We start from the raw sequence: 20,847 nt of genomic DNA, 5'->3' as shown, positions 1-20,847 counted from the left end.
GCAGACAGCAGTCATTCTGGAGTTAACTGGTGTGCCAACATTTCTAAGTGAAAGGAAGGTGAAAAGTTTAAAAGCTAAGAAATCCCAAGTGTCAATTGATAATCGTTCTTAAAATAGCATTGAAGATTCTTAAAGAAGCGTTCAGAGTCGTTGGCCACAGGAAGAATGATTTAACGGGAATCTATTGGGACTAAATCAAAACCACTGCCTCTTAACCTCCGCTCAGAAACAACACATTCAAAACTCTGAGCCATGCTCTCCTCATCCTCAAGTGGCTGGAGTACGGCGAAGGCGGTGCGCCTCAGCTCCTGAGCACCGCAGGGCTGAGAAGAGGCCTTCGGAAGAAGTCCCTAACTCCAATCCTGGATGATCTCTCCTTTCAGGAAGAGATACTTTTGCAAACTCAAATCTCAATGTCTACTAGTATGATGCCAGGCTATTCACAAAAGAAGCAAACAATTTTATACAACTGCCTTCCGAAATAAACACTCACTAATGTTCAGGGTATAAACAATCTCAAAGCACATAAACATTAAGAACTTAAATTTATTCCAGGAATGTAAAGGATGAATTTCAAATTTTCAGTTTAATTACTGATAGCATCCCTTTTTTCCTGCAATAATTACTGGCAATACATATGTCAAAAGTCCTACATGTCTAACATCAGGGTACATGATATTTAAACAACCGCTTGCATGACTTCCATTTATGAAACCACTACCACTTCCTGCAAAGAATAAGCTAAAGCTCTGCCTTAGCATCCACCTGCGCAAAAACAGCTGGAAACAAGCCCAGCAAACCTCAGGGAAAGAGGAGCCGAGATGCGGGCTCGGAAAGAGATTTCGGGGCTTTGCTTCTGGTTGCTAATATGGCATTCTAATATTTTATAAAATTACCTTTAGGCATGGCAGAAACAAAACGCTTTCTCCACCAAGGTCTGTTCCTGTCTGATTTCTCATCATCGCTATCTTTGCGTTCTTCAGTCTGTAGGAAAAGTTTGATGATTTATTTGGAGTTGGGCAGCAGGCAAATTACTATGAAAAGGATTTCAGTTAGTCTGTGAAATACAAATACCCCTCAGGTTTGTCTTAAAAGCAAAACTGTTCTTATTGCTGTAGAGGAAGCTTCGGGAACATGGAAGTGTACCTTTAAGCCAGACAAGGATCTGCCTGAGGGTAGGCACTATCTCATCAGTGAGTAAACTCAGAGCCTATAATGGAGCCTAGCGTAGAGTAGGCACTTACTACAGTCTTAGGAGTAAGTGCAATGCAAATAAAGTCTAGGAGGGTAATAGAGATGGTAGCAGTAGTATCCTATATAATAAAAGGCTAATCCTATATAATAAAAGGCTAATATGCAAATCGACCAAACGGTGGAACAACCAGTCACTATGATGCACACTGACCACCAGGGGGCAGACGCTCAATGCAGGAGCTGCCCCCTGGTGATCAGTGTGCTCCCACAGGGGGAGTGCCACTCAGCCAGAAGCCCTGAGCTGGGTTCACGGCTGGCAAGCGCAGCAGCGGTGGCAGAAGCCTCTCCTGCCTCTGCAGCAGCGCTAAAGATGTCTGACTGCCAGCTTAGGCCCGCTCCCCCCGGGGAGCGGGCTTAAGCCTGCAGTTGGACATCCCCTAGGCTCCCAGACTGCGAGAGGGCACAGGCCAGGCTGAGGGACCCCTGCAAATGCATGAATTTGGTGCACCGGGACTCTAGTTAAGGAATAAAACCCAGTCTATACTGTGTGCCAAACACTGAGTATAAGGATATATGTTATCTCATTTAAACAGTAGCCTTAGGATATAAATACTATTATTAAGCCCTTTCTGTAGATGAGAAATATGAGGCTAAAAAAGGTTATTACTCATCTTCCCCAACGTTATACAGCCTGTGTGTAGCACAGCTGGGACTCAAGCCTAGATTCTGACCAACTTCAAAGTTCATGTTTGATCATCAATTATGTTCAGTTATCATTAAGACCACGTATCAGTAGTCCATCATGTACCTTAAACAAATCACTTAATATCTGTTTCTTCACCTACAAAACTGGAACTAAAAATACTTTCTCTAAGGGCATCCTTGTAGATGAGGTGTCAGAACCCAAGGAGACAGATGAAGGCATCTGTGGGGGACGGTTTAGCAGCAGGGATGGGATATTGACTACATACATGAGGACTGATCAAGTAAGTATATGCATGAAGAATAATGAAAACGGGTTTCTATTGCAGAAGGGAGTTACAAATATGGGAAGGGAGAAAGATGAAATAAACTGTTGTTTTTAGAGTAGAATGAAATATATAGGTGTACGTTCATAGTTTTCTACATATAAAGAGAAAGATACAAATAAAAATAAACACACATGTAAATGTGTGTATGCACATGTATATTCACACACACTCTCTCCCCATGGCTTTGTCTACTGTGAGGTCCTGGGAATAGCAACACTCCTACAGCAAAGAGCACACCTAGTATCCAGATCTTCGTTTCTAAAAACCATTTTCTACTAAAAGTAACAAGGGTTCCTTGGAGAAACGGCTGATCCAGGACTAGGACAGACACAGTACAATATAAGCTTATAACATTTTGTGCCAAAAGGAAAGAAATACTCAAAGAATGATGGCAGCATATCAAAAGAACCTCTGACAGCTTGTCCCACTGAACAAATCGGGGACAAAAATAACGACAGTAACAAACCCACTGACTAAAACAGAAAACCATGGGACCGTCAATATAATAAGTAAATTAAAAATTTGATGAACAACAAAATAAAAAAATAATGCCTTATTGAAAAAAATAATAGCTAACCATCTCAGAAGGAAATTAGAGGTTTAAATTAAATTTGATATAAAAAATTATTTGGAAAAAGTTAAAAGTATCATATAAATGCAAGATACAACACTACAAAAACAAAGCACTAGAGGTTTCCTATGGATTAGGTTGTGGATATACTTGACAAATCATCTTTAACACGTTAAGCGCCCAGTCAGTCACCGGTGAATGACACTATATTTTCCGTCCGGAAGACAAAACAGGCTGGGCGCTTAACGTGTTAATGATGACTACTGTCCATTCTTAACCCTAGAGGTATACAATCCATGTTAATTTCAGATATTAAGAGAATTAGGCAGACAGACATTAAAGCTGACCACATCAGCAAACTCTCCGTGGCCTGTGTCCCATACCTCTCCTCTTGAGGAGTCTTTACTCGGGGATGAAGATGACGAATGAGGTGCAGCCACCAAAGAGGTAGCACCAATGGCTGCAGCTGGAGGGAGCTCTCGCTCTTCATTCCCTGGGCGGCGGTTCCAGCTGGGGTCACTCATGGGTCTCCGGACGGAAGATACTATGTCAGAGCTCCTGCTGCGAACTAATCTCTCAGGGTAAGAATGCCGCTGCTTGAATGCCTCCATTTCGGCTGGAGTTAAACCATGGGAACCAAAATTTGGCAGCCTGGCCTCATTTCCTCCCACAGCTCCTTCCAGGATCGGAGGATCTGGTGGTGGATGCGAAGGCCTGGCATAGTGAACTTTTGGCCTTACCACAGCAGAAGCCCCTGGAACACAGGGGAAAAAGTTTGCAACTGAAACACAACTAATCTAACTAAGGCATTATTAACAACGGGCTTTGGCTGCATACTTCTGACTCTGATAAGACAAGAGTCAAAAAGCTCACTTGATGATCATTTCACAATATATACAAATATTGAATCATTATGTTGTACCCTTGAAATGAATATAGTATGTCAATTACATCTCAATTTTTAAAAAGTTCACTTGACTAGTTTACCTTCATGTGAAGACAGTGGGTCAAACATGGCGAGCAGAGACTCTGATTGAGAAGGGGGAGAGGTCAGGTGGTGGGCGCCTAAAACAGACAGAACAGTGAGACCAAGTCAGAACTCAGGACTCAAAGAGAGTTTCAACAGTGAAAATGGTTTTGACATTTTCCACACTTTTCAAACTTTTTTCATCAATTAGAGCTTGAGTGGCATATAAGGAAAAAAGAATAATCTAATAAAGATCAAATTCTGATTACTCCAAATTTATTTTATGTTTTTTCTACATATATGGATTTTAATTACATTTAAGTGGTCTATCATCTATCTGCCTGCTACTTTTGATGGCCAAATTATATCATAGTTAATGCAAAGATCACAGAGGCAGATGTAAATCTTCAAAATTTTCAGGCCAAAACCGGTTTTGCTCAGTGGATAGAGCATCAGCCTGCGGACTGAAAGGTCCCAGGTTCGATTCCGGTCAAGGGCATGTAACTTGGTTGCGGGCACATCCCCAGTGGGAGGTGTGCAGGAGGCAGCTGATCGATGTTTCTCTCTCATCGATGTTTCTGACTATCTATCCCTCTTCCTTCCTCTCTGTAAAAAATCAATAAAATATATTAAAAAAAAATTTTTTTCAGAATGTCACAACTTCCTTGAGCCTCAGCTTCTGCCTATATACAAAGAGGGGCAACACTACCTAAGAAGGTGTATAAATAAAAAGTTGGAAAATTTGAAGTTCTGCTCTCAGCAAATGACAATTTACTAAATAACTCATATTAATATGAATACTACTGCCTGGCTGGATGGGTCAGTGGTTGAGCGTTGACCTATAAACCAGGAGGTCACGATTCGATTCCCAATCAGGGTACATGCCTGGGTTTCGGGCTTGATCCCCAATGTAAAAATAACTACATAAATTCTAGTAAGTGGTTATATCAAAATTCATTTAGCCACTCTGGTTTTTAATGATTATGTTATTTCTAAATTATTTGCAAATATTAACGTTATGAAGAACATCTCTGTGCATAAGACATTCTCCATACATGGAACTATTTCCTTGTGACTGATTCCTAAAGTGGACCAAATCTGGTATGTGAACTTTTAAGGCCTTACATATGTATTGCCAAATTATGCCCCAAAGTGTTATAATAATTAATATCATCACCAGCAATGTGTACGATTGCCAGTTTCACCATGAATGTGACTGTTTAAAAAGTCATCTCATTTTCCTTTCTTACCATGAGTTACATCATCCATGTCTGGACTAGTGACAGAATCTTTACCCCCAAAGTCAGAGCTGCACTCAGATCTCAGGTCTTCAATCTTATTGGGAATATCCTCAGAGGTTGCACTTATGCCTTTAAAAAAGAAAGCAAAAAATAAACAGCAAGAAGAATAAAATAACCACACAAAAAGTATATAAGATTTGGAGAAATATAAATATTCTCAAATTTTTGTGCCCTAGTTCTAAACATGTGAGTTATTGCTTAAATACATTTGCCTGGACTTGCGCAACTTAACCAGAATTATCCTGTGCTACCTAAACACAGTAACGGAGCTACCAAGAACAGACAGCGCAGTAGAGGAACACATCCGGACTGTTTGCCAGTTACTTCAACAGGCTCTATAAAGCTACACATTAAAGTCTCAGATTTAAGGACCCATAGAAATAATTTTGTTTCCTGAAAATTACTCAGCTCTTAAATAAAACCTGTTTCTTTGCTATCAACTTTATGAATGGAGATGTGGGAACACACCTTGAGATCCTTATTCCTTAAAACAAGACAGACATACCCGACACAACACTGAGGCCTGGTGTGCTGGGGCGGGAACTGACCTCCCTGACATCCGTATCATCAGATGTGCTACCCAGTCCCGAACAGCTCTCCAATTCCTGCAGACGCTCCTCCTGCTTTAGATCTGGGGCCTCTAAACAGAAGACGTGAGGTGTCACATTAGTGATTGTTAGCATGCCAGTTTTAGCGTGTGACCCAGATGATGAAAGCTACCAGGGCATGAATGAAACCAGTGTAAATAGATTTCTAAGTCTGGGCCAGTTAGCAAAGTTAGTTAGATCAGGTGTTAGGAAAGACAAGGTTGTTATTTTCATCCCCAACCTAGGCCAGTTAGTTGTGCAAAAATGAAAACTTCTTCCAGGTCACTAATCTCATAGTATGTGTTCTTGGTTAGCAAGTCAACTAAATAAGAGAATATGAAATCAACCACTTTCTAAAAAAACAACTCCTATGGATGCTCAACAGGTAGTGAGCCAATCCTACTGGCTCCTTATGTAAGGTTAGCATGTCTGAATATGTTAATGTTATTCAACACATATAGGATCACTTTATTATTCTTGAGCCAAGTAGATCAAACAGAATGTAATTCAGACATAGTTATTTATATTTCCATTCTGGTAGTTGACATTTAGTTGAAGGCAAAGATTTATCTTCACAATCGGGGGGAAAAGTAGAAATGCAATACATAAGAAAAAACGAAGTACAAAACACTTCATATGCATTTATAATAATTCTGCACAAAATAATTTGCAGTACTCCAGAGTCTGAATTTCAGCACATTTCAAAAATACATTCGATATCTTTTAAAGGGTCAAGTTCTCCCCATGTAAATCTAAACATGCTTACCAGGTATCCAACCACTCAGGGTTCCTATTTTGTGATGAGTTCATGGGAGAGACTGGACTCAATCCACACAGAACCCTAATGAGTTACTAACAGTTGCTTCCAAAAGAACGGAACAGTCAGAAAGCACCTGCCATCTTAGCCCATACCATTCAAAACTGCATTTTTCTTGATGAAAGAAAATGCCTTATACTAATTTTCCATGTGAAATTCTTAGCAATTGCATTGCCTCATACTTGTCAAATGTATATCTGACAAAATGTCCATAATACAGAAATTAGAATACCTCACATTTAAAACGTCTGTGCAAATCAAAATGCAAATGACAGCATACTAACCTGAGTCACTTGGCAAAACCTCTACACTCCAAGCTTCGCTTGTTGTCTCTGATATGGTAGAACCAGTGCAGGGGTCAAGAAGCACTGACCCTGACCCTGGCAGGCACAGTAAACTGCCTAACATGTTCTCTGCTGCTGCACCTGTGTAACCAGTGGGGAGCAAAGGGTTAACAAAGGTCCTGATGGAGAGCACAAGGATAATGGAGAAAAGCCAAACACTAACCCTCACACAACCTCTCTACTCCAGCCACAAGAAAGGAGCCAAGGTAAGAGCAATTTCAATCAGTAACACCACTGAAAACGCACATTTCCCCCTGTGGTCACAGTGACACGAGCTCTTTTCATCCTTTGCCTCCTGTGCACCTTGAACTCTCCGTAGAGAAAACACATTGTTGGATCAAGTTATTTCAACTAGCTTTCACCTTGGTTTTTCAGCAGATTTTATGTGTGTTCCTAATAACTCTCTCAAATTTATAGTCCTACAAGGATTAAAACCACTCAGAGACATTTAACCACATCAAGTTACACTGGCCGAAGTATGTTCTCTTCTGGCACATTAGCCACGTATTCAGAGCAATAAAATGTATTTGCAGGAAAACACACCACCTCTATAGTACTTGTTTAACTGCAAATACCGCTTAATTGCTAAAATACAGCTTACTGCCAGAAAAAATACTAAATACTTAGCATCTGGAACAAAGTAATAGAGAAACCAATTAAGAAATCTATTTACACTACTTAAAAATACATACAGGATTAAACATTACTGTATACCTGTGTTAAAAATACTCAAGTTCTGCCCTGGCTGGCAGATAATTTTTTAAAATTTATCTTTATTGTTGAAAGTATTATAAATGTCCCCTTTCCCCCCCCCATTAACCCCCTCCACCCTGCCCGTACCCCCATGACATAATTATAATGTCTGAACATAATGGGGGAGGGGATAAAGGGCAGTGGGTGGGAGAAGAGATGAAACAAACTAGCCATGTGTATGAGTAACTGTCGGAGCTGAGTGATGGGTACACAAAGTTTATAACACTATTCTCTCTTGTACTTGTTTGAAATGTTCCATGATTTTTTAAAAAAATGAAGAAGGTGGTTACAAGACGGTATGAATCTTTCAGAACTCACAGAAGGGTGAATTTTAATGTTTGTAAACTGTGCATCAATAAACTTTATGTAAAAAAAGAAAAAGACAAAACTAGTTACTTTTCCGCCCTCACTGGTTTGGCTCAGTGGATAGAGCGTTGGCCTGCGGACTAAAGGGTACCAGGTTTGATTCGGGTCAAGGGCACATGCCCAGGTTGTGGGCTTAATCCCCAGCGGGGGGCATGCAGGAGGCAGCAGATCAATGATTCTCTCTCATCATTGATGTTTCTAACTCTCTCTCTCCCTTCTTCTCTGAAATCAATAAAAATATATTTAAAAAAAAAAAAAACTAGTTACTTTTTGGAACTGAATTAATCCTTCCAGAAGTAAACTAAATTTTTAGACTCTCAGTATCATATTATTACGAAAGATTTTATGGGTATGATCTGTCAGAATTTTCATTTTAAGGTAGGTGTTTAGTCTCTAAAGAACGTCCTAATTATAGACTAAGAACATATACTATGCCCTACGAACAAGACTAGACGAGAAGCTAATTGAAAAGACTGGTTTTTCTCTGTTGGGGCTCTGGGGTGAAGTTAAATGTAGACAGAAAAAAACATACCTATATTTAAGTAAAGAAAAAATACACGAATGCCTGGCTATATGCAGCTGTCTCAGTTTCCCAGTTAGGGCTAACACACACACCACGTTTGTCAGAGCACTGAAGTGCCCTCCCATGAAGGGTGGCAGACATGAATAACTAAACAGCAATATTCCAGAGGCATTCAATAACAATTACCTGCAATTTCTTGCAAACGATCTTCGTCAATGTTAGGGTCAAAATCACTTCCCAAGACATCTGTGCTCCAGGTCTCACTCACTGTTTCTGATATGTCCCTGTCATCCGTCAGTCCCATCATGTCACGGATTTCAAACTTCCTCAGCTTATCATCAAGATTATCCTGTGTGGTGGCTATCAGAAACAAAATTAAGCACTTAAAACAATGGTAGCACAGCTATGATTTCTTAATCGAATTTGAAGAACTTTGTATCTTTGGACTTCATTTTACATATTTTATAATTAACAAGGGGTACATAGTACCAAAAACACTGAATTATTCCCCCATGGATGTAGACTTTCACTCTGTGAACTGAGCCCAGTATATGTATTCCCCCTCTGGTAGATTAACTGGGGCCATCGATACAATTGTCTCCCTGTATCCTCAACCTCTGCAGTGTGACTTTCATCAAGAATCGGGATATATTCCGTTCTCTCTGAATTTGCAGAGGCCTTGTTACTTGCATTGGTCAAAAGGGTATGGAGGAAATGTGTCATCAGTTGTGAGGCTAGGCCTCAAGCAACATTATAAACTTCTGCTCTCTCTCTCACCTTGCTTCTCTCATGAGAACACACTTAAGCTACCAGTTGGAGGATGAGAGGCCACACTGGAGCAATGCAAAGGGCAGACTAGACCAGCCAGCTCCCCACTGACCCCCAGCGCAGATTGGCAGAGCTCCCTACTCAGCCACTGGTGACTGCAGATGCATGAGTGAGCCCAGTCCCAAGCAGAACCACCCCCCAGCTGACCCACTGACTTGACATAAAAATAAACGTTTATTGTTTTAAGTCACTAAATTTTGAGGTGGTATGCTACATAACCTTGTGGCAATAATTCCTGATAAACCTATACTAAAAAAAAAAATATTTCTTTGGACTTGACTAGTTTTCTCTCTTCCCTTGACTAATTAGAAGCAGTCTACAATTCATGTCTTAATCTAGTGTTCACAACATGTACGCTGCCAACCCCCTACATCCGAATGACCTAGAGGGCCTGTTAAGCAAGTGACAGTCTTTCAAAACTTTCTGTTGTAAACTAATATTATTTTGGTTTTCTTTCTCTGTTATTTGTAGAAAATTTAATCCTAATTGATACAATGACAAATTACCAGTAAAATACACCATTGCTTTTATTCAAGCCACACATACCCCAACTGGTAATGCTCTTTTCCTCTCTAAAATGGACTGAACCAGGATTTCTAGAAACGAGACATGGAAAATGGCTTTTTAAAAAACTCCCAGGTAATTTTTATACATACTGAAGTCAAAGAATCAGTCTCAAACCCAGTTGAAGGCATGTGCCTCCACACTCCCCGGAAGGACACCAGGGATCTTTAAATAAACCCAAAGGCCCTTTGCAAATTAATCTTCCTAAAGCACAACAGGGACCCAGCTGTTTTTCAATCCTTACCTCATACCAGTCCCCTCCTTGGGAGTTCCTGAATAAGGACCTGGTTTGCCACCTCCCTGACTTGCTTATACTACTATGCCTTCATCTAGAATGCCTGATCTCCAGTTTCTGCCTGTGCAATGCCAGCCAGGCTTTAAGGCTAATATTTTCTTCCAATAAGCTTTTCCTACACTTTCAACCACTGTGTCTCGCACTCAGAACTGCCACAGCACTCTTATGATACTTCTAATCATTCGTGTACCATTCTCTCCCTATTCCAGATACCTTGAGTCCTCAGATTTTATCTTCATATCTCTGAAAATTTTAATATTACAGAATTGAAGCAATTAATTTTAGTTATTCTATGTCATTTAAGTCTAAAGAACTCACTTACCAACTAAACACATCTTTAAGAACTAAAGGGACTATGAGTCAGTGCAAGTTTAATGCTCAGTATATAATCAAATGTATTCTTACTGCAATAGCCAACTTACATGGCAGCACATCATTCGCCTTGCGACCAGGAGGGGTCTTGCCACTTGAGCAGCTATGTGCCACTCCAGCTTACCTTGCTCATGCTCCAGGAGCTGCAGAGCGTCAGCCCCACTATTCCCCGAAGGTCCTGCTCCCAGTTCCGACACAGACTCTCCTTCCAGGTCAAGAGAGGACACTGAATTGGAGCGATTGGAAGGACCTAGAGAAATGTTTCTACTGTAAGTGGAAATGCAATTTTTCATGCCTTGATAAGGCACTAAAGATAAAGACGAAAGTGCTTTTAATAGTGCATTTATACCTTAAAAATATATATGCCCTTTAGGCCAGTAATTCTGCTTCTAGAGAATTATCCTAAGGAACAGTTCAAAAACTCATCTAAGGTTGCTTGTTTCAGGGCTTCTTATAAGTGGAAAGCAGAAGCAATCTACATCTTTAATCATAGAATAATGTTTAAATAAACTATGAAAGAAAACAGCCATTAAACACCACCTTATTTAAGAATGTTAAATCATCAAGGGAAATGTTACAGTTATATTGTTAAACAAAAAAAAAGGTTACAAAACAGCACAACCTTAATCTTGCTACAAATGAATTAAAATGTTAACTGTTATTAACAGAATGATGAGATTACAATGATTCCATTTCTTTTCAGCATTTTCTAGAATGAAACTGTTATTTACGCTTTAAAAAATTAGAGGAAAGGAAAAGTTACTATATTTTAAAATGTTAGTAAAGTTGAACTTATTCATTAAACAAGTTGCTCTTGCCCTGGCCAGTTTTCTCAGTGGTTAGAGCGTTGGCCCCCAGACTGAAGAATCTCGGATTTGATTCCAGTCAGGGGCACCACCTCGGATGCAGGCTTGATCCAGGCTCGATCCCCGGGCCCCGGGCGGGCGGGGTGCATGCAGGAGGCAACCAATGGATGTTTCTTTCTCTGTCTCTCCCTCTCCCTCCACTCTCTCTAAAAATCAATGGGTGGAAAAATGTCCTCAGGTGAGGATTAACAAAAAACCAAAAAGTTGATCCTAGCATATGGAATGACATAGTCTTACTTCCTAATCTTGCCTTTAAATTTCTTTTTTATTCCTATTTTCATTTTATCTTACTGCTTCATAAAAGGTGTGAGTGTGTGAATATGCAGAACATTATAAGTACACACAACATCCTGAAACACTAGTGAGTCCATTCTTTTCCATTTAGACATGCATCGCATCCCTCTAAAGGAGCTCTACTCGCTTTGGTATATATCAGCGTTAGAAAAACAAAACTTGGTATTATTCAAATCTCAGTGAAGATTCAGACCTTCTCCATTTTTTATGACCATAGATCTCTAGCAATGTTTTTCTTGCAATCTTAATTTTATTCAAGAAAGAATCTTATAGCCAACTGTTCAAGATCATTAGAGGAAAACCTCATTAGCCTCCTCAGTCAGGGGCACTGATGGTAAAATTATAATTTATAAGGCTCCTTTAAAGAACACAAAACAAAACATTACTTGAATCACACAACTCCTTGAATGAAGTAACCCTTCACCTTCAGATATTCCTTCCAGATTATCACTGCAGAGGGAAAAGCGCAAGGTTTTATCAGGTTTACCGTGGAGTTTGTTTTCATCGACAGGGACATCTCCTTGTCCTCCATCCGAAAGTTGCATGTTTAGGACCTGAAAAAATAAAATGCCATTGGTTTGTCACAATTGAAAGAAAACAAACTACAGCAAATGCATATTTAAGTTATTTTAAACCTTAAATTATTTTTTATTTAAAACCAATCTACAAGGTTCTGATCAAGCTTGAAGTACCACTAGAAGAAAAGTGTAAGTATCAGTAAGAAGAACTGAACCTTTGCCCTTCCATCACTCTACGGTGCCAGAGTTTGAACAGGCCTAGAGAGGGGTATGAATTAACTAAAAGAAGGGATCATTTCCCTGCGTAGGAATACAAACTGCGGTCTTCAAGGCTGCCACTAAACTGAGGGTTGGGGACAAGGAACATAGTAAGGTGAATGCACAGAACTCGCTGAGTGACATTCAGCTGTTTTGTTTTTTCCTTATTAAGCATTCCCATGGTTATGTTTTTTATTACATTCCAGGCTTCCTAAAACGTTGATCCTGACAGGTTTTGTAGCTCATTCTTTTTGTGCCTATGTGTGTGCAGGGACAGAGTTTGGGACTTTGACAGTTCTCTTTCCTATGAGCGATGTCACAATTCCAAACACAGCCAACGACCACCATCACTTTAACAACCCTGTAACTGGTCCCTTATTCCCAGACCAGGACTAGTTTTCTTGAATAGTAAGCACTCACTTTTGAATGTAATACATTGCAATATATGAGGAGGGGCTTCTACCTTTAGAGAGGCAAGAGTTCTTCTTTCCCTTTGCCCCTGTGCCAAGCTCTTGTTCACAAACACCTTAAAAATGATTCCCATACCCCCAATCCCATTTCTTCAAAATATTTTACACTTTTAGTTTTTTTTCCACAGTTCTCTCTTCCATTTCTTCCTAACTAGCCAAAGAATGTTTGGCTCTTTAAAGCAGGAATACCACTGGAATATCATTAGATAGAACATAAACATAAATCACTTCCTACAAGTCACTGGAGAAGTCTCTTCGATTTCCATACCACAATACCCTGGCTCCCTGGCTCTTCTACTATTAGGAAAATTCCTTTAGGTGTGGCCCGGTCACCGACTACAGTGACATAAACGTACCAACGTGCAGGGCCTCCAGCACTAGGCACGGGAAGTTTAGACTAGATGGTGCGTCATGGTTGGCCCACTGATGATCATGAAAAATATTCATTTAACGCATACTGATTGATGGAAGGGGCCGTTAATTAGAAGAATAGAATCCACATTTCTAAACACCAGTGGCTATAAGTGAAATGGAACAATACATTCATACCTCATTTTCTGACATCATCCCTGGAGTAAGCTGGGAACCTGTCCCTAAGGAAATGACCAGCACTTCCTCAGGCTGCACCTCCTGGATGGTTTCTTGAGATGATCCTTCATGGTCCATATGCAAGTCCATTAGCACATTGGTGCGGCTTCTGCTCCGAGTTGCTAGTAAAAAAAGTTAAATTTGCCCATTTAGAGAAAAAGATAAAATGAAGAAAATGGCACACTAAATACAAAAATATTTTTATTAATGTAAAACACCTGCACATGCACACACAAAAAAGGAATGGTGAAAATATGTGTAAGAAAAAAACCCTGCATCTTCCCAGTTACTCTATTGATGACTAATACATATTCTCCTTTAAAAGTGATCATCAGAAACAATGACCCATGTTCACCTGACAGGGAGTGACATACAGATGACCACACCTGCAGAATAGCAAACATGTTCCCATCAATTTAAGACTTGAGATGACAAAAAAAACATTACCTACCTTATTTCTTATCTGTTCAAGACACTTTCAATTATTTCTCCTATAAAATGATTTAACTGCCACAGGTCTCCCATACTAATAACTCAAAAGCATTAGAAAATTTCATATAGAAATCTGATAGCCATATAAAGTAATGTACATTAATAATTAATTAGGTAACTATTGAAAAACCAGAATCCGTTTTTGAAAACAATTGTTTTCCTGAAATGTATTAACCTCTTTCCAAAGATAGAGGAGCGATTCCTCTGTTTGAATACAAGTTTCCTTTCTGCTTCCTGGAAACATTCTAAATTAATACAGAATCTAGTTATTTGGGGGCGTTTTCCCCTACCTAATACTTTTTCCTAAAATAACCCATCCTATAGATCTTACAAGAACTTCAGAAAGATTTGGGTAGTTGATAATAATTTCTCTGTGAGTTGTAGTCTTCTGTGGTAACTTTCTATTTTCTTTCAGAGGTCAAAAAAATTCAATGCAACCAGAATACTAACTAGAAAGTCTACTTCAGTGCAAAATAATCAAAAGTACAGACATAAAGCAAAGCACTTTATAGTAACAAGTCTTTCAACTTCACTTTGAGTGAAAGCTGACCTACTTAAAGACAGAAATATAGACAATCGTCTTCTCTCCACAATGCTGTAGATGTGATTAATCACTCTTACTTTCAAAATTTTAGGGCACACGTCAACTTTCAAAAGTCAGGTTCACCTCACTATCTTCTACTGAATTGTGAACTTAAATTCAGCTTCAGGAACTTCGTGAATTTTAAGTAACAAATCTCATAATTTATAAAAATGCAAGTGACCAAAATTCATGTAACACAAAGCAAAAGCAACATGCACATAGAGCACACTTTTATAAATTATTTCTTAAATAAAAGTTACACAAGAAGAGTAAGAACAGCCTATTACCCACCAAATGGGGTTACTAGAGTAATATGAGCTGTAAGGTTGGTGGTTGTGGAATCCCAGGCAGTGATGGCTGCTAACTGTTGTCCTGGGTTGCGAAAGCATTAAACAGAAAGAAAATCAACCCTCTGAATAATGGACACATTTTTTAAAAATAGGAAATAAATTCAATGACCAAGTCACATGACTATACAAAATACTACTGGAAAAACTGAAATTTACTTTCCATTCTACCCATATTTAATAATACTTCTGGAAGTTATGAAGTGGAAGAACTAATGTATAGCAGTGAATATGGAGAAAAAATATCTAATATACCAAAAATCACTCATTTCTTCATGCTAAAATAGTAAAAATAGCCTATAACATTAAAAATCATTGAGTGTCAAACTTTTTTTTCTTCTATTTTTAATTCTGAAAATTTACATTTTGGAACGATGAAAGCCAAACACTTGAAGAATATGATGTCACATTCCTGTTGATGGTATTATTCCATATTATATTAAATGTAAGGCAGATTTAATTTACCTTAGCTGAGCTCCTCATTATCATGAAAAAAAAAAGGTACTAAACTACTGTATGCCCTCGGCCGAAACACTTTTTCCCAGTCTTGTTTACTTCATGGAACACCCTTTCGTCCTTCAAGAGAAAGTGCAGACTTCACCTGCTCCAGGGTCACCTTCTCTAGCGTCCGGTAATCCTCTGTGCTCATCTCCATCAAACACAGAACACTGAAGGGCAATGTCTCTTTTTGTTTTCCCCAACTAGACTAGGGCAGCTAACTTAAAAGTACGGACATGTCCGAAGGTCTTTATATCTCCAGTGTCTAACACAGTGCCCTACCTGCAGGACAGTGATTATTTTTTTTAAAATATATTTTATTGATTTTTTACAGAGAGGAAGGGAGAGGGATAGAGAGTTAGAAACATCGATGAGAGAGAAACATCGATCAGCTGCCTCCTGCATACCTCCCACTGGGGATGTGCCCGCAACCAAGGTACATGCCCTTGACCGGAATCAAACCCGGGACCCTTCAGTCCGCAGGCCGACGCTCTATCCACTGAGCCAAACCGGTTTTGGCAGGACAGTGATTATAATACCTACTCTTTTAGCGTGGATTTTTTGCATGGAGATTAAATGAAACACATTTATAAAGTGCTTACCCCATGTCTGGTACACAATATATGCTCAATTAAATTTTTGGTGCATATCTAGAGATAATAGATGTTTACTAAGTGAATAAAATGTAAGCCTAATTTTTAAATAAATGAATAAACAACTAAATAAAATAGGACTTTTGCTTTATTTTATTAAAAAATAAAAGATTGCTCAGCTGATAAAAGACTGATTATTATTACTTTTTAAATATATTTTTATTGATTTCAGAGAGGAAGGGAGAGGGAGAGAGAAAGAGAAACATCAATGATGAGAGAGAATCATTAATCGTCTGCCTCCTACATGCCCCCTACTGGGGATCAAATCCACAGCCCGGGCATGTGCCCTTGACCAGAACTGAACCCGGGACCCTTTAGTTCGCAGGCTGACGCTCTATCCACAGAGCCAAACCAGCTAGGGGAAGACTGATTATTAATAACAATAATGAAAAAAAATAGTACTTATGTAGTTTCAACTTTACTGATAGAAACTTCTAATATTATTTTATTATATTATTCAGAACTTTGTAGAAAGGATGGGGCTACATAATTTAAATAATGACTGGTTATAACAACTGACACTTTCAAAATTTTCCAAGACAAGACACTAAAATACAAAGTATACTATACGTGGCATGATTTCAATTAATTATGAAAAGTACATCTAGATAAAGCAAAAGCCTACTGTTATACCTTAATTAACTTAGTGCAGTTGTAAAAAACTGAATTACTATCAGTAAACATGGAGAAAGATGTTTCCAAATTATTTAAAACTATATTTCGAAGCACTGAGCAATAACAAAGGCTAACAAAGAAGTATTAAATTGAAGGCAAAGCCCAATATGAGCAAGTCTCTTTACCTATAGGCAATCGATTCTTTTTATTTGCTGGAGTGGTTGCTGGAGACAACTGAGGAGTATTGTAGGGAGTCATTTCCAAACTGCTGCTTTTCCCTGGCTTTGCCTGGGGTAGGTTTGCCAATAAATTGTCAAGAGCCATTCTATCTTCTCTCAGTTGGTCTCCAGACATCACACTCTTCATAAAATTCACCTGGCAAAAGTAAAAGGACATTAGCTAGTGAAATCAATTTTTCATACACAATATATATTTCTGACACAATGTACTCATCTATGACTCTGCCCATGCTTAGATAAATGACTTCTGAGAAAATCCTATTAAAGAATAAAGCCATTACCAGAGTAATAAGCTGACTGTAGGTTATATAAACCACAGTTCTGCTCAATCCTTCCAGAAGATTAACAGAGGACATTGGAGGGGTTTCCACTGCACGGCCCCCAATCACAACATCAAGGAAAGCAGCAACACAGCTCTGTTAAAACAGGAAAAGATCAGTGAAAGACCTCCCCTTTAAAGTAAGGGAGCAAATTTCTAATTAAGGTGGATAAGCATGCAAAAAGGTTTTCTTCTTAAAAATGATATTAAACCTAACATTTAAAAAATTAAATTCCCTATGAATTGATACAGAATAATCTTCAAGATACTCTGGTACAAGAAACAAACATGATACAGAAGATTACACACTATCTTACCATTTGTGAAAGGAAAGATGGGTGACTGGGAAAATATATGAAGGAATTTGCTGGTATACATATAGAACTCTTGAAGCATACTCAAAAGACATGTCAATAACCTTTTGGGGAGGAAATTAAGGCTAGAGATCAAAGGTGGAAGGGATATTTCACTGTGTAACTTTTGAATTTTATAATAGGTTGAATGTAGCCTACTCAAATATGATTAATTAAAATTTTATTTAAATTGAACAATATCATAAATATTAATTTATAAAATACACTTAAAATTATAGTTATTGATTAAGTGACAATTTTTAAAAATTAAACTTCCTAAAATAAACTAATCTTTTTTATTTTTTTATTTTTATTGATTTCAGAGAGGGAGAGAAAAACATCAATGATGAGAGAGAATCATTGATTGGCTGCCTCCTGCAAACCCACCACATGTACCCTTGACTGGAATCGAACCAGAGACCTCTCAGTCTGCAGGCCAACGCTCTATCCACTGAGCCAAACCGACTAGGGCAAGAAATAAAATAATCTTAATAGCTCCTTGCTTCTCATTACAATGGCATCTCCTTGACACTTCTATTAAGTGAGAATTAGTCATCTTTAGTGACATTTTCCGTTAAGTGCTGCTGATCCAACATTATGTGCACTATAGCTACCCCAAGAGTCAATGAAAGACTAATTTATACAACACCTAAGGACGAGATTTAAGAAAGGGAAAAGTTAGGTTTGCTAATACTTTGGCAGAATTTTCTACAAACAGTATTTCACATGACATAGTATTCACTCTTACTTTGTCAAATTTTCCAAGACTGCCCTTTGTCCGGGGATCCCCCTCTTCAGAGCCAGTCATTGCTAACTGCTGCAACAGGCGGCCAACCTGCAACCCAAAGCAGTGGTGGGGAGACACAGGTTATAGACACAAAGTCCGCTCTCTATGAAAGCACTTCCACGCTATGCTACTGCATAATAATGCTCATACCACCTGACCAGACAGACAAAATAGGGTCCCACCTGTGTGTCCTGTCAACACCAGGTTTTACTATATTTAGAGTTATCAGAATAAGAAGAAGATTTTGCTTTAATTTTTCGTTAACGTATTATATTGACATTAGGAAATAAAAACACAACACCTTTGTTTCTGATGGTGTACTTCTCATATGCTCAGAAACTTTTTAAAAAATTAATTTGTAAAAGCTGATTCAAACTATTTCAAGTTACTGTTAAGTACTTTAGTCTACATAGTTCATAAAGTACTCCAGGTAGATATTTTCTTTTCTAAATTTAAACGCAAACCATTTGTACAAAACATATGCTATTTGGAAAGTAAACTTCACAGAGCAAGTTCCTTACTGCCAAAAGTGAACCGTTAACCCACTCTCTTTAAAGACACGTTGCTGAAATATAGCAACGTCTCCTTAATATCTAGGACAATCTCCCCATTACTACTCATTTTGAAAATATGTGATTCCATCTCTGTTAGAATGACAAAAATAAAAACTACATTATCATAAGAATAAATTTAGTATTTCACAGATGAAAAGAAATTTTTAATTTTATTTCAGGGATTTCTATATAGTTAATTGCTCAATATCCTGATATGATAGAACTGATCATAAAAAAAACTTATCATTTAAAAAAACACACCACTCATCCAAAGATAGATTCTATTCCAAATAAACTCAGTCTTTCTTCTTCACAGTATTTCTGGGTGATAAGACATGATTAAAAGATTTGCTTAAGAAATAATAACATGATTTCAGTACTTCAAATAATTAGGGGGGAAAGTGTTAATACAGGTCCAAAAATCCTCTTTCTGAGTTTCATATTTCAAACTTTGGAGACTTTAGAAAGGTTGGTTAGTACATATATGTAGCATGTCCAGTTTTTAGGGTAGCATCCTATAATCAAACATGTTAACATTTCAGCAGAAAAACATGAGTATTCATTAGCACTAAGTGGAATAACAAACAATTATAAATAGCCTGTTAGTTCAGGCTGGGTTTTGCTAACAAATGAAGTAAAAAGATTTGATTTTCAAACATTCTGGATTTTGAAATCATGGGAAGAGGACGATGGACTTGCTCTAGAAAATGCAATCATTCACGTGTATGAGGACTCCAGCTAAAAACTAATACAAAATGTTTTATGACAAGAATGTTTTTAAATCCCAATATGGGAGAAACCAAGATGGCGGCATAGGTAAACACCTAAACTGCTGCCTCGCACAACAATTTCAAAACTACAACTAAAAGACAGAACGGACACCATCCAGAATCACAGGAAAGCTGGCTGAGTGAAAATTCTACAACTAGAAGTAAAGAGAAAAGCTCACAGAGAATTGGAGGTACGGCAAAGGGGCTTTGTGCGCGCAGAGAGGAAGGGCGGCTGAGAGCCTGGCTGACTTTCTCTGGCAGAAGGGGGAAGGAAGCCTCCGACCGCACTGAATCCCAGTTAGGTCTGAAGGCGCGCGCGGGCCAGTGCGCACAAAGGCTGCGGAAGTTGCCACAGGCTTTCCCTAGTGGAAGGGAGTCAGAGGATTCTGACTGCAGAGCCCCAGTTCTGACTGCAGTGAACCCCAGTTCCAGGCGAGCCCCTGGGGACCCACACTCTTGTGGGGGGAGTCTGGACTCTCGGGCGGAGACTCGGGAGCCGGGGAAGGCAAAGGACTGAAAGTGCGTGTGCGCGTGCCAGTGCGCACAAAGGCTGCGGAAGTTGCCACAGGCTTTCCCTAGTGGAAGGGAGTCAGAGGATTCTGACTGCAGAGCCCCAGTTCTGACTGCAGTGAACCCCAGTTCCAGGCGAGCCCCTGGGGACCCACGCTCTTGTGGGGGGAGTCTGGACTCTCAGGCGGAGACTCGAGCTGGGGAAGGCGGAGGACTGAAAGCGCACATGCGCGCAAGGGCAAGGCTGACAGGAAGCCAAGACTGAGACTCCACCCCATCCAAGCTGAGCACAGAGGCTATTGCAATTTGGCAAGTCTAATCCTATAAGGCTGTCTCCAGCACCGAACTTCTCCCAGCATAGACACAGCTGATCCTTACAGCCAACTGGCCTGGAGGTCAATTCTTCCCAGTGATACCAACAACAATCAAGACTTAATTACAACAAGGCTGTACACACAGTCCACAAAGGGGTGCACCAAGAGTGTCCACCTCAGGTTAACTGGGGAAGCAGACCCACTGGGCCATATTGGAAACCTAGCACAAATATCTACCTTACCAACTCAGGGAATCAATGAAAATGCGGGGTCAAAGAATCAGATCACAAACGAAAGAAATGGAGG

The 20,847-nt window shown here is 39.2% G+C and overlaps 1 protein-coding gene across 14 annotated transcripts in view; it reads right to left on the bottom strand.

The window, feature by feature from the left end:
- GAPVD1 (GTPase activating protein and VPS9 domains 1) overlaps positions 1-20,847 on the bottom strand; it is a 61,482-nt gene that overhangs the window by 15,555 nt on the left and 25,080 nt on the right. For 2 of the 14 annotated variants that reach the window (XM_080669680.1, XM_080669688.1), the window contains exons 4-17: positions 18,355-18,441; positions 17,216-17,350; positions 16,881-17,070; positions 14,874-14,954; positions 13,469-13,629; positions 12,098-12,227; positions 10,638-10,763; positions 8,641-8,814; positions 6,753-6,893; positions 5,570-5,704; positions 5,014-5,133; positions 3,784-3,861; positions 3,180-3,550; positions 897-984 (exon numbers count right to left, since the gene is read on the bottom strand). In XM_080669680.1, the coding sequence (XP_080525806.1) occupies positions 897-984; positions 3,180-3,550; positions 3,784-3,861; positions 5,014-5,133; positions 5,570-5,704; positions 6,753-6,893; positions 8,641-8,814; positions 10,638-10,763; positions 12,098-12,227; positions 13,469-13,629; positions 14,874-14,954; positions 16,881-17,070; positions 17,216-17,350; positions 18,355-18,441 (2,017 nt within the window). The remainder of the gene's footprint in view (positions 1-896; positions 985-3,179; positions 3,551-3,783; positions 3,862-5,013; positions 5,134-5,569; positions 5,705-6,752; positions 6,894-8,640; positions 8,815-10,637; positions 10,764-12,097; positions 12,228-13,468; positions 13,630-14,873; positions 14,955-16,880; positions 17,071-17,215; positions 17,351-18,354; positions 18,442-20,847) is intronic. The other 12 variants (XM_080669687.1, XM_080669691.1, XM_080669689.1 and 9 more) reach the window with 7 other exon arrangements.

The sequence above is a fragment of the Plecotus auritus genome (assembly GCF_963455305.1).
Source record: "Plecotus auritus genome assembly, chromosome: 5".
Lineage (NCBI taxonomy): Eukaryota > Metazoa > Chordata > Mammalia > Chiroptera > Vespertilionidae > Plecotus > Plecotus auritus.
This window is presented reverse-complemented; position numbering and strand designations above follow the sequence as displayed.